Raw genomic sequence first — 13577 nt, forward strand, 5'->3', positions numbered from 1 at the left:
CCAAAATCGCATTTTTGGTTCAGTCCTGTGAAAAATTTCTTTACCAGGATTGAAAACTAACATCACAAAATGGTAAGTAGGAGCTAGCTGGCTATAGCAAGTGGAACCCCAAACACTAACATGTTCAGGGTAGAGTTAGAACCAAGACCGTCAAGAGAGCCTCCAAGGTTCTCATCGAGAAATACTATCCAAAATTGACCTTGGACTTTGAGGTCAACAAGAGATTGACCAGTGAAATCGCAGAGATCCAGTCCAAGAGATTGAGAAATAAGATCGCTGGTTACACCACTCACTTGATGAAGAGAATTCAAAAGGGTCCAGTCAGAGGTATTTCGTTCAAGTTGCAAGAGGAAGAGAGAGAAAGAAAGGACCAATACGTCCCAGAAGTGTCGGCCTTGGATTTGAAGAAGAACAAGGGCCAGCTCCACATCGATGCCGACACCGACGAAATGATCAAATCCCTTGGTTTCAAGGTTCCAGCCTCCGTGATCGCTGTGTCTGCTAACAGAGGTCTCAGAAGATACAGAAAGTAAGCAACACACTTCCTGTTTAATATTGTGTATCTCACAGAATAAACAACTATAGCAAATTAAAGCTCTGTCTCTGGCGAGAGCAGTTTGTTGAACTTGTTTCTCAGACTGATCACCTTTTCCACGATTTTCTCGTAATCCTGGATCGTTTCTAGCGATTCATTGATCCATGCTGCCATCTCAGGGTCACGCATTTTTTGCAACATTGAGCTCTCTTGTAATCCATACTCCGGTCTCTTGTAGGAGAAGAATGGCAGCGGTTCCGCCTCTAGTTTGCGTTTCTTGGGGTTGCAAGGCGTCGAGGTTGACGAATTGGTAATACACGAAACAGAGTCGTCTTCTCTCAGCTCATTGGAATTCAACTTCGTCCCCACAGTGGCTGCCGTCGTGGTAGATCCAGCAGTAGCGGCTCTGCCAAAGGCGTTAACAGGCGTCAACGATGTGTCGTTAACAACCTCATTGAACCTGAGTCCGTGGCCAGGCCACTCGTTCGACGCTCTTGAAACCACCTTATTGGCTTTGGGTGTTATAACTGGTATCTTGGAAGCAGCATGCTCTTTGGCTGACAGTGGGGTGATCAACTCGCTCGTCGTCTGCTGTTTGGGGGCACTAGCCGGCCTCAGGATCAGCCAATCAGAGCCCTTGACGTTGGGCGTGGACGAGGCCGCGTTTCTCTTTGACATCTCCCTCTCCATAATCAATAAATCCGCTTTACAGATAAACAAAAGAATTTAGGGTAATCAGATGGGGGCAACAAGGATCCATCGGAGGCAGGGTTTCCCAGTACTATTTTATCTCTGTGTACGTAAGTGATGACATAATCCTACACAACCCTAGGACGAGTAACCATTAGCCTTAAGCCAGTCAGCAACGTCCTTGGAGTCTCTGCTGACCCATTTAGCTCTGGACTCAATCGACTCCAAAGCCTGGGCAAGTTTCTGGTCGAACGCCTTGGTGTCTTTGTCTTTGAAAAACTCCTCCACCTTTTGGTATTGCTCCTTGGTGGTGAATCCGCGTGTGGCACAGTCCACAACGTAAGCCAGCAAAGTCAGCGATGCAGGGATGGCCTTCACAATCTCGTCCCATCTGCTGGTCACAAAGTCCCACAAGTGCTCGACACCGACTTTGTGAGTGGCCATGCCAGCCATTGGTCTGATCACGTCCTGAGTTCTAATGGTTCCGTCCAAAAGCATGTCGGTGACCTTGGAAAGCAGCTCCTTGTCCTCAAACTTGCCGAGACTGACCAGCACCTCCTGTTTTTCGTCCGCGAGCGGTGTCTCCTTGTACAAATTGACGAGCGCATCGAACTCTTTTTTGGAGCCGTGAGTTGCAGCAACGCTGAACACCGTTCCTCTGAGGTTAGGATCTAGTTCTGACTTCTCGTTGGCAATGTAGCCTGCAAAGAGGCTCTTGGCAGCATCAATAACCTTTTGGTCGCCGTTGGCAGCAGCAGCGCTGAAGAGCAGTGCCTTGAGTCTCTGTTCAAGGAAGGACTCGGAAGAGTCGAATCGCCAGCCGGCCTTGTGGCACTTGTCGCTCACAAGGCTTCTGACCAATGCCTTGAGGCCCTCCTTGATGCTCTCGTCTTCAAAGAGCCAGGCACGCTTGACCGCACCAATTCTGGCAATCATCTCGGACCACACAAAAAATGATGGCTCATCTTTGAAGTGCGACGTCAGAGAAAGCAGGTTGGTGGTCTTGGAGTAGCCAGAGACCGAAAGCGCACCAGCGTCGGCAACAAGACCGATTCTGTCCTCGACAGAGAGCTTGTTGGCGGCAGCACCTAGAATATGCCATCTTTCCGGCTCGTAGTTTACTCTGAACACACCGGTGGTATCGCTGTTGAGCTTGAAGAAGTCAGAGCTCTTGAGGTCCAGCTCCTGCTCTTTCTTGTCGAACACAAACTCCTTGACACCGCTGTCGGTCCTGATGCTCAAAAAGATCGGATACACGGTGGTGTCGTCCTCTGGCTTGACATCACCGGTGGTGAGGTATCTGTGCTGTCTGATAATCACCTTGCCGTTATTCTCAGACGCCTGCACCAACGGATAGCCCACTTTCTTGGTCCAGATGTTCATTGTGGATTGGACGTCCTTGCCTGACACCTCAGACAACGAGGCCCACAGGTCCTCGGTCACAGCGTTGGCGTACATGTGTTTTTTCACGTAGTGGGAGACGCCCTTGATGAAAGTCTCCTCTCCGAGGTAATTGGCAAGCATTCTAAGGACAGAGGATCCCTTTTCGTACGAGATGGCGTCAAAAATCTGGTTGATTTCGTCGGCATGCGAAACAGGAACCTCAATCGGGTGTGACGATCTCAAAGCATCCAGCGAAAGAGCCATCTGCAACGAGTCGCTAACAAAGTTCTCCCAGATTTTCCAGTCCTTCTCAAAGTGATCACAGCACTTCCACGACATGTAGGTAGCAAAACTCTCGTTCAACCACAGAGAGTCCCAGAAGTCCATCGTACAGATGTTTCCAAACCATTGATGCGCCAATTCATGGGCAACAACCTCAGAAACACGCAGCTTGGTAGCCAGATTGGTCTTGGTCTCATTCACTAGCAGATCGACCATTCTGTAGGTGACCAAACCCCAGTTTTCCATGGCACCCGCCGAGAAGTCGTGGATACCGACCATGTCCATCTTTGGCAGAGGATATGGGATGTCGAACACCTTTTCGTAGTATTCAAGAGCCTTGGCGGCCAATTCCGCAGAATATTGACCCTCCTTCTCGTAGCCCGGCGTGGTGTACACTCTGACAGGAATGTCTCTGAACTTGTACTTGGACTCCACGTATTTCAGATCTCCGACAATAAACGCAACCAAATAAGTAGACATAGGCGGAGTCGTGTTGAAGACAACCTTTTTGTGGGTCTCAGAAATAGACTTCTCCTCCTTCACGTCCATGTTCGACAAACAGGTATACTCCTTGTCGGCAACAATGGAGATGGAAAAGGTGGCCTTCAAGTTAGGCTCGTCGAAACACGGAAAAGCCCGTCTGCAATCAGTAGCCTCCATCTGTGTCGTGGCCAAGTACTTCGTCTGGCCGTTCTCCGTGTACGAAGACCTGTAAAATCCACTCAATTTGTCGTTCAATTCACCAATAAACTTGATGGACAATTGGACGGACTCTCCCGCCTTCAGGATGTTGTCGCCAAACTTGAACGTCGTTGACTGGTCATCCTTGGAATAGGACGTCTCCTTGGGAGTCACTGTTCCTTCCTTAGTGCTCAAGTGCACCTCAGAAAGCTCGAGCTCCAGCGTGTGAAGCTCGATAAAGTTGCTTGTCTCCTTCACGGCCAGGTCGATGGTGACCTCTCCGCTAAACTTGAAAGTGGTCAGATCAGGCTTCAGGCTCAGATCGTAGTGAACCGGCTTGACGTTGGCAGGCAAAACCTGTCTCTGTGGGGGACTCATGGTACCGTGCGAGCAGTAGTGTAAATTTTTGACCCCGTATGGATTTGCCACTTTATATATTTTTACGTGCACACCCGCGTGTCGGAACGGCAGTGCTTGATATTTCGGACGAGTTAAAAACCTCGATATATTTGTGCACACACTTCTATGAAAGGTCTTCAACATCTCGACGACAAGTTTTCGGGTCCCAACGTTTTCGGCATGGTTACCTGACCGTTTGGTGATTACATAAGCACATGTGACCATCATCCTGTTCTCTCGATGAGATGGATGCCACTATCGGACTCGACCACGTCGCTCAGCTCGCCCACCTGTAGGCCGAACGCGGCCTTTTCGAAACTAGGCTGCATCTCGCCGGGCCCAAAATAGCCCAGGTCGCCGTTCTTCGAGTGCGAGCTGCAGTCGCTGTGTTTAGATGCGATTTCCTCGAACGACGCCTCTCCGGACTCGATCTGCGCTTTGTAGCCCTTGATCAGCTCGACTGCCTCCTCCTTTGTGAGCGTGATGTTCTGTTCTTTCCACGAGGACGGTCTTCTCGAGTCCCTGTGTTTCACGAGGATGTGTCTGGCCGCCACCTTCTTGGGCTTGTGCAGGTTTTTCGACAGATATAAGTCCAATGCGTCTTTGTCCGTTCCCTCTGGAGGGGTCCAGATCGACTCGGACGTGGAAGGGTTATAGTAGTACTCTTGGTTGTGTGTTTTGGAGATCTTGATTTTCCAGCCTTTTGGCAGTCCCGTGTGTGGATTCAAAGACTGGATGTTAGGAGAGCCGAATAATTGCAATACGTACCATGATGGCAAGAAATGTTTTATTCAGTTAATTATTTTGTTTAGGCTTGGTAATAAATAAATTCGAATTTTATTGACTTAAATTATTTGATCGATTTATTCTTTTATTAGCTCGGCCATTCCCGTACACCCACCCCAGTTGCGGTCATCGTTGCGGATCATATGCTGACGGCTTCCTTAAGCTCATCGGCGTTTAGGTAATCAGATCCCAAGGCAATAATCTGCTTCCAAACGGTGTGTTTAATGGACTTTGTGAACTTCGGGGTGTCCCAGATCCGTGTCTTGAGCCCGACCTTGTGAGCAGCAGAGATGTATTTCTCAATGTCGGCCAGCTGGTGAGTGGACAGCCCGCTGAACAAACTCCGCGCCTTGTGGGAGCCTGTCAGCTCAGATAGCGAAGCGGAAGAAAATATCGAGATTTTGCCCGCGGGATAGAGACGGGCCTTCTCTGGGTCCACCAGATCTTTCAATGGCGCATCGATAAAGGCGTAGCGGAGTTTCTGGGAACTAATGTAATTGTAAGGGTAGTTTCCTGTGATGATAATGGTGAGAGGCCCTTCGCGAATTTCGTCTTTTTCCGAGTCGTAGGTAGTGAGGTATCCCCTGGCAAGAAATCGCTCCACTTTCTTATTCAGTGCCTCCAAAAGCTCCTCGCCCTTGGTCTTAATGTCAATGTAGAAGTAGGTGGTGGTTTCCGGCGAAGTATAAAAAATACCATTTTTGCGAGAAGTGTCGTTTTTCGCATTGGCTCTCTCTAGCATATCGTACAGGTGATCCAGATACAGCGAGTCGACGTTGCGCTCCTTGTTGAGAAACGCAGTGTTATGGCCCACGTATATGGTATCCGGGTCGTTTGGAAAATAGAAACAGTCGGCTTCCACGGAATTCGCGCCCACTTTTAGGGCGTCCACCAACGGATGTCTTCTCCACTCGTCGTTGTGCGAATGAATCGGCTTGACAATCACGTCATGTGTGACGGTATCTATATTGATGAGCCGCGAGCTGATCTGGTCCTCGAACTCCTGACTGAGGCGCGCTGCCTTTATGTAGAAATGAATAGCAACCACAGACATAGATAACGCAAGCAGCAGAGAGAAGATGTGTGTGCGCACCCGACTCATATATTGACTCTGCCTGGGCTTGTACATTCCTTGCGCCTCCAAATCGTGGTACGGTTCTTTCCACAGGTTCCACATTTATGTGCTGCTTTGTAAAGCTCCGTTTTGCGCAATGCTTCTGATTTGTAATCGCTTCAAGATACGGTAAAGGTTGTAAACGTTTCACTCAAACTCGCCTGCGATGCTGATTTTGGCACACTTGTCGACTATATATAGGGCCCAAAAAGAGTTCCGCGTATATTTATAATAATTCCTATTGCATGCCTGCTGAAATTATATTCCTTGAGCCGTATACTGCCGCGTCGGTGCGTAATTTAAATTGTCCGAGATCCAAAAAAAAAAAAAAACGTGCCAAGGTAGGATTTCGGCGCGGCTCACGTTGCGTAATTATATACATAATATTGGGGCTTTCAGCCACATGCCCATTTATCTAAATCACAAAGCTGCCAAGCCCGACCAGGATCAGGTTGCCAAGGATGAAATTGTTGAAGAATATCTCAAAATTCGTCCGTTTCGAGTAGGCCTCGATCAGCCGCTGTTGCAGCTCCTCCTTGTACAGCATCAGCAACCCGAGCATCTCCGTCATGGCCGCATCAATAAGCTTGTTGGTGTTGTCGAAACTCTGCTTTTGTTCGCCGCTCAGATCCCGCGGTGGGTCGGTGTGCAATCCCAGACAGGCAACCATGTCCACGAGCTCAAAATTGGCCAGGTTGTGAACCAGACGGAATTTTATCGGAGGAACACGTGGGTCCACCGATTTGCCCTCTTCCGGCTCTGTAGCAAGATCTGACCCGTCAAAAGGATTCTCCTCGATATCCCACGTTTCAGCCGTGCGCATGGCTAAGCCAAAACGTCTGCCATTAATAAACGTAACCAGGCCGCGTAAATCAGCTTCTGAAATGTATGGAGCGTTGGTCAAGGACGAGCAGGGCATTTTCGCGGGAACCCGAGCCTGAAGATCGTGAAAGTTCACCTTGAAATCCATCACAACGTACTTGTTTTCCTCCGTGGTCTCGTTGCCCTGCAGCAGCAGCTCCTTGATACTTTCCGAGTCGTCTTCTGTAGGCAGCATGATGTCGATCGTCAGCTCGACAGAGCCCGAACGGAGCCAGTTCAGCTTCGAAACCGGGCCTGTCATCCGCGCAAGGTCCAGCTGATCAATGCGCAGCCGGGTGATTTTCTTCCACGGGTTCGTATCCTCGGTATGGTCCAGAGCAGAGAATTCGGCAAACTGATTTTGGCGTTTGTGAAGCGTGATCAATGACCCATTGATCGATCCCGAAAATGCATCTGCGTTGATGAAGTCGTACGTGATCCAGTTGCGCCGCAACCTTGGAAGCTTGCAGTTGAATATCTCCACCTCCAGCGACGGACAATTTTTGCGCCTCACCACCAGCTTTAGATTGTTTATCTGGAAGTGCTCAAATTCGTATTTGGCAGAAAACGACTCGTCCATGACCTCCTGATAATGCTCGTCCATGTGTGCTGAGCCAACGACGCCCGTCAAATCTACGTCTTTGATGAGTCCCTTGCCGTCCAACCATTTCCCGAGCGACAGCGTCACAGTCACCGTGTCAATCTTGACGCTGTACCGTAGATGTTCGTTGGGGTTATATCCAACAACGAGATTCTGCAACTTGATCGCGCCGTCCTCCCAGGAGGCCTTGAAATCGTCGCTGTTGATGTCAACGTTGAGTTTGTTATCGAAAGTGATGAGCTTCTGCAAGAACTTCTTGTTGATCTTGCCGTCGGTGAAGGTATTTCCAACGTAGATCAGCAGGCCGCAAAATGTGGTGGTGCCTATGAAAACCCATAGAAAATTGCCCATCACGATCCACGACAGAAAAGCGCTGATCTCGTCCACGTTGAAGGGCCGGTTTTGCCGCAGAAGAATCCATTTCGCCCGCAGGACGAGGCGGTCGAGTCTGCTTTTTCCCGCCGCCAAAAATCGCTCTCGTGCGCCCATATTCGTGTACGTGCGCCGTAGCATGCTCATGTTTAGTTTCGTGGCGCTCGGTGCGTGCGGGGTGGTCATTAGTGCTAAAATGCTGGTTCTTGGCGTGCAAGTGATAAATGGTCGTAGGGTTGAGCGTGGAAACTCCGGCTTGGCCAGACCGTTCCACAAGAGCCGGCCAAGCGTCCTCTGTGATGCAAGCGTTGCAGCGTGGCGTCCAAGACAGGTAAATCGCACACCTGTCAAACAAGAGGGTTTAATCATTTATGAAAAATTTATTGCTAATTGGCTGTGCTAAGTACTGGATGGCACATGACCAAAAGACCAGAGGTAGCGGGACAAGAGGCAAACCGGCAGGGATGCTGGATGTCTAGCATTAAGAAAGCCGGTGCTCTGGTGGCATGGAAGATGGGTTCCCAAGAGAAGTTGGTGCATTTCTCATCACCGTGCTCGGTGCTAGTGTTGGCTAGCTCCTAACTCTCGATCTCAACAGGGGAAGAGACTGACAACCGTCGCTTGCCAGATTTAGCCAGATGCGGTCCAAATCTACTTCAAGCCACTGCCCCCTTTCTGGCGAGCTGCCTTTCTTCACTTTCTGCTGTGCTACCTGGTAATTACGTAAGTACAAAAAAGATTTATCCAAATCCTCTACGTGGCGATGAAAGTAAACACAGTCAAGCGAACCCTGCTTCTGTCTGTGAGCATTGTGGTGATCGTCGTGGTACTTATCCGGCTATCGTCGGATTCGACGCCAGACCTGCACCAGGTGCTAAGTCCAGGTGTACCCAAGTCAGACTCATCGCAACAGGATCATCAGGGCAGAGGACGAGGCCGGCGCGGGTCAGGACTCGGTCTTTCGGGAAAATCGAACTCGGAGGAGCTTGAAATAGCCCGCAAGCTAAACGAGCTGACCGAGAAGCTGCTGAACGAGCAGGAGGTTCGTTTAAAAAAACTGGAACAGGATAGACAGAGACTAGAGAAACAGCTGAGCGAGCTGCGCAGACCGGACCCGGAGGCGACTCTGCGCGAGCGGTTGGCGTACATGTTTCCGTACGATCAGAACAGGAAGTTTCCTGCTTATATCTGGCAGTCGTGGAAGTACGGTCTGAACGACGCCAATTTTGGACCCAGGTACAAAGAAGGAGAGGAGCAGTGGGCGTTGAAGAACCCGGGCTTTGTGCACGAGCTCTTCAACGATGATACTTCCAACGCGATTGTCCACTATTTATACATGCACATGCCCGAGGTGGTGAAGGCGTACGAGCTGCTCCCCCACATTGTGCTCAAGATGGATTTTTTCAGATACCTAATACTCTTTGCAAAGGGTGGAGTTTATGCTGATGTCGATACACTGCCACTGCAGCCGATCCCCAACTGGATCCCAGAAAACGTCGACCCTTCGGAGATCGGCATGATCATCGGGATCCAGTCCGACCCAGACACGCCAGACTGGCGCAAATTCTTTGCCAGAAGACTGCAGTTCGCCAATTGGGTGATCCAGGCCAAACCGGGACACCCAATTTTGCGTGAGGTGATAGCTACGATCACAGAGGAAACGCTCAGACGGGCCAAGGAAGGCACTTTGGACTTTGACGCCGCAAGCGACTTCTCGATCATGGAGTGGACCGGAGCTGGGGTCTGGACAGACGTCATCTTCAAATATTTCAATGATTACGTTCTCAGTGGAATTTTCTCCAAAGTCACCTGGAAAGACTTCACCAAGCTGGATGTGCCGAAACTCGTGTCGGACGTGCTGGTGCTGCCCATCACGTGTTTTTCGCCGGGAATTGGCAAAATGGGCGCCCACGACGCAGACCATCCTTTGGCATTTGTCAAACATTACTCCGAACATCTCTTTAGACAGTGAGGACTGCTCCATTGATATTCCCAAAACGGTAATATTTTTGATACAGCGATTACGACTAAAACCAACTCGACACGGACCCCGGCTGGTATAAATCCTGTTGCGAGCGCTCTGTTGTGCTCTCATGAGACCCACCGAATTAGGAAGAGTCGAGGAGCTGCAAAGCGACAGCTACCAGGAAGATTTCTGCGACTGCCACGTCTGCGCACTCCAAAACACATTTATACGACACATTGCGCCAGTAAGTACACTTTCCAACTGATGCTGACAACCAGCTGTTTGTTGCTGGCCTGCTGTTGCCTCCGGTGCTGCTTGCCGTTGTTGGTGCAAGGATGTACTGCTGGTTTTACGACGAGTGGAATCTTGGCCGATCTGTTCGCAAGTCACGGCCCAGCGACGATGGAAGCCGGTACGAGGACAAGAGCGTGGTTTCCGACCCGTTTGCGGACCCCACAGATGGTTCAGGTGCCGACACTGGCATCGAGGCGCGCTGGGATGCGCACTGTCGCGTGCAAGAGGGCATGTCTCGGTGGTCAGGTCGTGCTCTGATTGGTCTGTTTGCGCAGGCGTGTTTGGGGATGGTTGTTGCACTTGCTCTGACACATCGGCGCTGAGAAGCGTGGAGAGTGGTTGGCAGGTGTCTCAGAAAAATGCACAGCCGTGATTTCCGTTTTGGGGTTGCAAAGGTGAATTATCATACAGTGGTAGCTGACGGGAAAATTATATAAAGCGAGCGGCAGGGAGACAGCAAAATGCATACAGAATGGTTGATTTCAAAGCGTTTTTGATCAGCATTCACGCGGTGTGCTTTGCGCTGAACGTGCCGCCGATGCTGTGGCACATCCGCGCTCGCAACATCCCTGCGAGCGCACTGTTTATCTATCTGGAGATTATGATGCTGGAGTACATTGTTGCTGCCGCTTTATGGGGCGGCGACGACTATGCTGACGCGTGGGACGGCAGAGGCTGGTGCGACTTGACTATTCGTGTACAGCTCATGGCACAATTTGGCATCACCGGCTCGATCTTCTGCATTTTGCTCAATCTGATGATGATTTTACTAGCCAACCGGTGGACAGAGTACTGGTTCAACAGCAAACACACCAAAACGGCCGTTGAACTGTTCAGCGTGGTCGGATTCCCGCTTTTGATCGCCGTGTTTGTGTACTTTGCGCTCTACTTCAGATACGCTATCACGCAGTGCACAGGGTGTCGGCTGGTGTTCTTGAAATACGGCATTTCGCTGCTGCTATACTACTTCTGGCTTCTGCTGTGGGCAGTGCTGTGTTTTGTCACTGCGCTGGCCACCCTGGCTGTGTTTTTCGCCAAGAGAAAGAACACCAGAAACATCTTGCAGTGCACCAACTCAGGGTACTCGCTGCGCAGATTTAGCAAAATGCTCATTTTCTGCTCGCTCGTGATTGGTGCCATGTTTCCGCTCAAGGTCCTGTCGCTGGTGCTAAACATGAACGGCTGGCAGCCGCAGTTCAAGCCAGACTTTAGCAGAAAACTATACTGGGACACAATTCTGCGGCTTCCGTATAACTCATTCGACGACGCAGAACGGTGGATCCAGATCGCGATGTCGGTTATCGGCTTTGCGCTGTTTGGGCTCGGCGAGGACGCCGTGCGCATGTACGTGGACTGGCTAGAGACGGTGCCTGGTGGCAGCCGACTGGTGCAGAGATGGTGTGCATGGCAGGAGTCCCGAAAAGTGGTCAAGAAACAGAACTACATCTCCAGAAACACCACGTCCAGCACGCAGTACAGCTCAGATTTCGGTTCCGACAAGGACTATGTGCAGGAATCGCCGGTCTCGAGCTGGGAACTGGACGACGTTAAATCAGACGGCCGCAGTCCTTACGATGATTACGTCAGCACGCCGTCGTCGCAGCTGACGACGGCGCGCGACGAGGACATCCGGCACGAGCTGCGGCAGGCGGAGCTGGACCTGCTGGACGAGGACATACGCCGCGACTTGCGCCGGATGGGCCTGGAGTACACAGACATATAATTACTTATTTCGATTGAGCTAAGACTAACTTACAAAGCAGATTTAAAAAAGGCCAGGCTTTATTCCGACTCGGCTGGCTCCTCTCTCTTTGGGAATCTGACAACCTCGAGGTTGTTTTGGAACAGGACCCACGAAATATATTTGGAGCCGTCCTCTCTCTCAACGAGACTGTTAGACACGTCGGCTTCGACGTACACTCTGGCTCCCTTGCCAAGACGTTCGCTCATGAAGTTAGCCTGGTTCTCATTGAAACAGGCAATGTTGAACCACGAGGTTGAGTCGTTGTTTTTCGATCTGGAGTCGACCGCCAGCGAGTATCTGACGTACTCCTTGCCGGAGGACGTGGTGGCCTTGGTGACGTCGGACCCGATGGTGCCAATGAGGTTGATTTTGGCTAGCTGGGCTCTAGCAGTGCTAGAAAAGGTTCTGGCTTGCAGTCTGAGCATCTTTAATTGAGTATCAAGTTAATTGGGCAAACAGAAGTTGGGAAACGCGCTTGCTTTACACAGATTATGAAAAATAGAATGGCTTTTATTAATTTCCCTAAAACGGGCGAGGGCCGGGTAACTTCCTACCAGAGTGCGACAAAAGGTGGAGTACTCCAAATTATCTCTGTATCCTTATGATTCGCATCGGCTTGAGACAGGTTCGATCGCTGCATTTGTCCCGGACAGTGCTCAAGCCGGCACTGTCTGCTACGGCCGGCTCTCCGCAGTCGTCGTGGCCCACGGGCTTCCGGCTGCCGCGTCCTCGAACCTGGGAGGAGTCCAAAGAGGGAGCACTTTCCAAGGCAACTAGATGGTATCTGCTGGCGGAGATGTTCAGGGGCATGTATGTCGTTCTGGAGATGTATTTCCGTGCTCCGTACACCATATACTACCCGTTTGAGAAGGGAGCCATTTCGCCGCGGTTTAGAGGCGAGCATGCTCTGAGACGGTATCCGTCTGGGGAGGAGCGGTGCATTGCGTGCAAGCTGTGCGAGGCGATCTGTCCTGCGCAAGCTATCACAATCGAGGCAGAGGAACGTGCGGATGGGTCCAGAAGAACATATAAATATGACATCGACATGACAAAGTGCATCTACTGCGGCTACTGTCAGGAGAGCTGTCCCGTGGATGCTATTGTCGAGACCCCGAACATTGAGTACTCGACAGAAACGCGGGAAGAGCTGCTGTACAACAAAGAAAAGCTGCTTTCCAACGGCGACAGATGGGAGCAGGAGTACAGGTATGCTGCCGATGCAGATGCTCCGTACCGTTAACATACAGTATTTATTTTTATTTATTTATTGGGATTTTTAGTTTTTAGATATGTCTGTTGTATCTCGGAAGGAGGTTTTTGGCGAAGCGGAGGTTTCTGCCGATGCGGGCCACAGGTATACGTTTGATCCTGGAATCGAGTTTGAGATCGTCGATATTGTTGATGTTGCACCGGAGCCACAGCCTGAGACTATAGAGACGTTTCCTTTATTTTCTGGAGTATCAGATGTCCAGGTTAGTTTGGAGGAAAAGGAGTATAATTACGAGCTGGCGAAGGAAAACACCGAGCGGCCACGGAGCTATTATTATGCGCAGTACTCCTCGCAGGAAAAGGCCGAATTTGAGCAGGCTGCGGTGGATGGCGAGGAAATAATCTCGCAGAGCAGAAATATCATACCCAGCAAATACAAACTTGTGGTTTTGGGCAGGCAACAAGACACCATGAGACCTGCCATAACAAGGGATAAAACAAAACGGACCCGTCCTGGCAAAAAGCAGCGACTAGGCAGGATCGAAGCCGCCAAACGGCGTAAAGAGTTCAGACATAGACTATTGCAAATACAGCGTCAGAGCAGAATAAAAAAGACCAGACGAGGCGGCAAGCGAGCCAAGAAAAACAGCAGACAGCCCG

The 13577-nt window shown here is 50.5% G+C and overlaps 12 protein-coding genes across 12 annotated transcripts; 6 read left to right on the plus strand and 6 right to left on the minus strand.

Moving 5' to 3' along the window:
- The first annotated feature begins 42 nt into the window (after positions 1-42).
- Positions 43-703, plus strand: OGAPODRAFT_17442 (uncharacterized protein). Its single transcript, XM_018355120.1, has 2 exons — positions 43-72; positions 129-703. Exons 1-2 carry the CDS (start codon positions 70-72, stop codon positions 531-533), a joined length of 408 nt encoding a protein of 135 aa, XP_018208726.1. The 5' UTR covers positions 43-69; the 3' UTR covers positions 534-703.
- OGAPODRAFT_10414 (uncharacterized protein) lies at positions 590-1225 on the minus strand (the record flags this gene model as incomplete). Its single annotated transcript, XM_018353210.1, has 1 exon — positions 590-1225. The coding sequence occupies one exon, from the start codon at positions 1223-1225 to the stop codon at positions 590-592; it is 636 nt and encodes a 211-aa protein (XP_018208727.1).
- OGAPODRAFT_17443 (aminopeptidase) lies at positions 802-4061 on the minus strand. Its single transcript, XM_018355121.1, has one exon. It carries the CDS (start codon positions 3947-3949, stop codon positions 1364-1366), a length of 2586 nt encoding a protein of 861 aa, XP_018208728.1. The 5' UTR covers positions 3950-4061; the 3' UTR covers positions 802-1363.
- A 133-nt stretch (positions 4062-4194) lies between these two features.
- Positions 4195-4741, minus strand: OGAPODRAFT_14805 (uncharacterized protein; the record flags this gene model as incomplete). The annotated part of the gene is made up of 2 exons (XM_018353436.1): positions 4195-4701; positions 4739-4741. The coding sequence occupies 2 exons, from the start codon at positions 4739-4741 to the stop codon at positions 4195-4197; spliced, it is 510 nt and encodes a 169-aa protein (XP_018208729.1).
- An 82-nt stretch (positions 4742-4823) lies between these two features.
- On the minus strand, positions 4824-6069 carry OGAPODRAFT_17444 (uncharacterized protein). Its single transcript, XM_018355122.1, has one exon. The coding sequence runs from the start codon at positions 5856-5858 to the stop codon at positions 4896-4898; it is 963 nt and encodes a 320-aa protein (XP_018208730.1). The 5' UTR covers positions 5859-6069; the 3' UTR covers positions 4824-4895.
- A 216-nt stretch (positions 6070-6285) lies between these two features.
- On the minus strand, positions 6286-7851 carry OGAPODRAFT_10417 (uncharacterized protein; the record flags this gene model as incomplete). The annotated part of the gene is made up of 1 exon (XM_018353211.1): positions 6286-7851. One exon carries the CDS (start codon positions 7849-7851, stop codon positions 6286-6288), a length of 1566 nt encoding a protein of 521 aa, XP_018208731.1.
- Positions 7852-8467: 616 nt separating this feature from the next.
- OGAPODRAFT_10418 (uncharacterized protein) lies at positions 8468-9676 on the plus strand (the record flags this gene model as incomplete). Its single annotated transcript, XM_018353212.1, has 1 exon — positions 8468-9676. The coding sequence occupies one exon, from the start codon at positions 8468-8470 to the stop codon at positions 9674-9676; it is 1209 nt and encodes a 402-aa protein (XP_018208732.1).
- OGAPODRAFT_17446 (uncharacterized protein) lies at positions 8473-12117 on the plus strand. The gene has a single exon (XM_018355123.1). It carries the CDS (start codon positions 10437-10439, stop codon positions 11685-11687), a length of 1251 nt encoding a protein of 416 aa, XP_018208733.1. The 5' UTR covers positions 8473-10436; the 3' UTR covers positions 11688-12117.
- OGAPODRAFT_10419 (uncharacterized protein) lies at positions 9798-10287 on the plus strand (the record flags this gene model as incomplete). The annotated part of the gene is made up of 2 exons (XM_018353213.1): positions 9798-9914; positions 9949-10287. The coding sequence occupies 2 exons, from the start codon at positions 9798-9800 to the stop codon at positions 10285-10287; spliced, it is 456 nt and encodes a 151-aa protein (XP_018208734.1).
- Positions 11747-12133, minus strand: OGAPODRAFT_14810 (uncharacterized protein; the record flags this gene model as incomplete). The annotated part of the gene is made up of 1 exon (XM_018353437.1): positions 11747-12133. One exon carries the CDS (start codon positions 12131-12133, stop codon positions 11747-11749), a length of 387 nt encoding a protein of 128 aa, XP_018208735.1.
- A 176-nt stretch (positions 12134-12309) lies between these two features.
- OGAPODRAFT_95905 (uncharacterized protein) lies at positions 12310-12950 on the plus strand (the record flags this gene model as incomplete). The annotated part of the gene is made up of 1 exon (XM_018357839.1): positions 12310-12950. The coding sequence occupies one exon, from the start codon at positions 12310-12312 to the stop codon at positions 12946-12948; it is 639 nt and encodes a 212-aa protein (XP_018208736.1).
- Positions 12951-12997: 47 nt separating this feature from the next.
- OGAPODRAFT_95906 (uncharacterized protein) lies at positions 12998-13526 on the plus strand (the record flags this gene model as incomplete). Its single annotated transcript, XM_018357840.1, has 2 exons — positions 12998-13482; positions 13517-13526. 2 exons carry the CDS (start codon positions 12998-13000, stop codon positions 13524-13526), a joined length of 495 nt encoding a protein of 164 aa, XP_018208737.1.
- Positions 13527-13577: the final 51 nt, after the last annotated feature.

Source organism: Ogataea polymorpha (assembly GCF_001664045.1).
Source record: "Ogataea polymorpha strain NCYC 495 leu1.1 chromosome Unknown OGAPOscaffold_7, whole genome shotgun sequence".
Classification (NCBI taxonomy): Eukaryota; Fungi; Ascomycota; class Pichiomycetes; order Pichiales; family Pichiaceae; genus Ogataea; species Ogataea polymorpha.

Bases quoted from the DNA above. Each gene is read 5' to 3' on its own strand.
- OGAPODRAFT_17443 (XM_018355121.1), bottom strand. From the start codon at position 3,949: ATGAGTCCCCCACAGAGACAGGTTTTGCCTGCCAACGTCAAGCCGGTT.
- OGAPODRAFT_17444 (XM_018355122.1), bottom strand. From the start codon at position 5,858: ATGAGTCGGGTGCGCACACACATCTTCTCTCTGCTGCTTGCGTTATCT.
- OGAPODRAFT_17446 (XM_018355123.1), top strand. From the start codon at position 10,437: ATGGTTGATTTCAAAGCGTTTTTGATCAGCATTCACGCGGTGTGCTTT.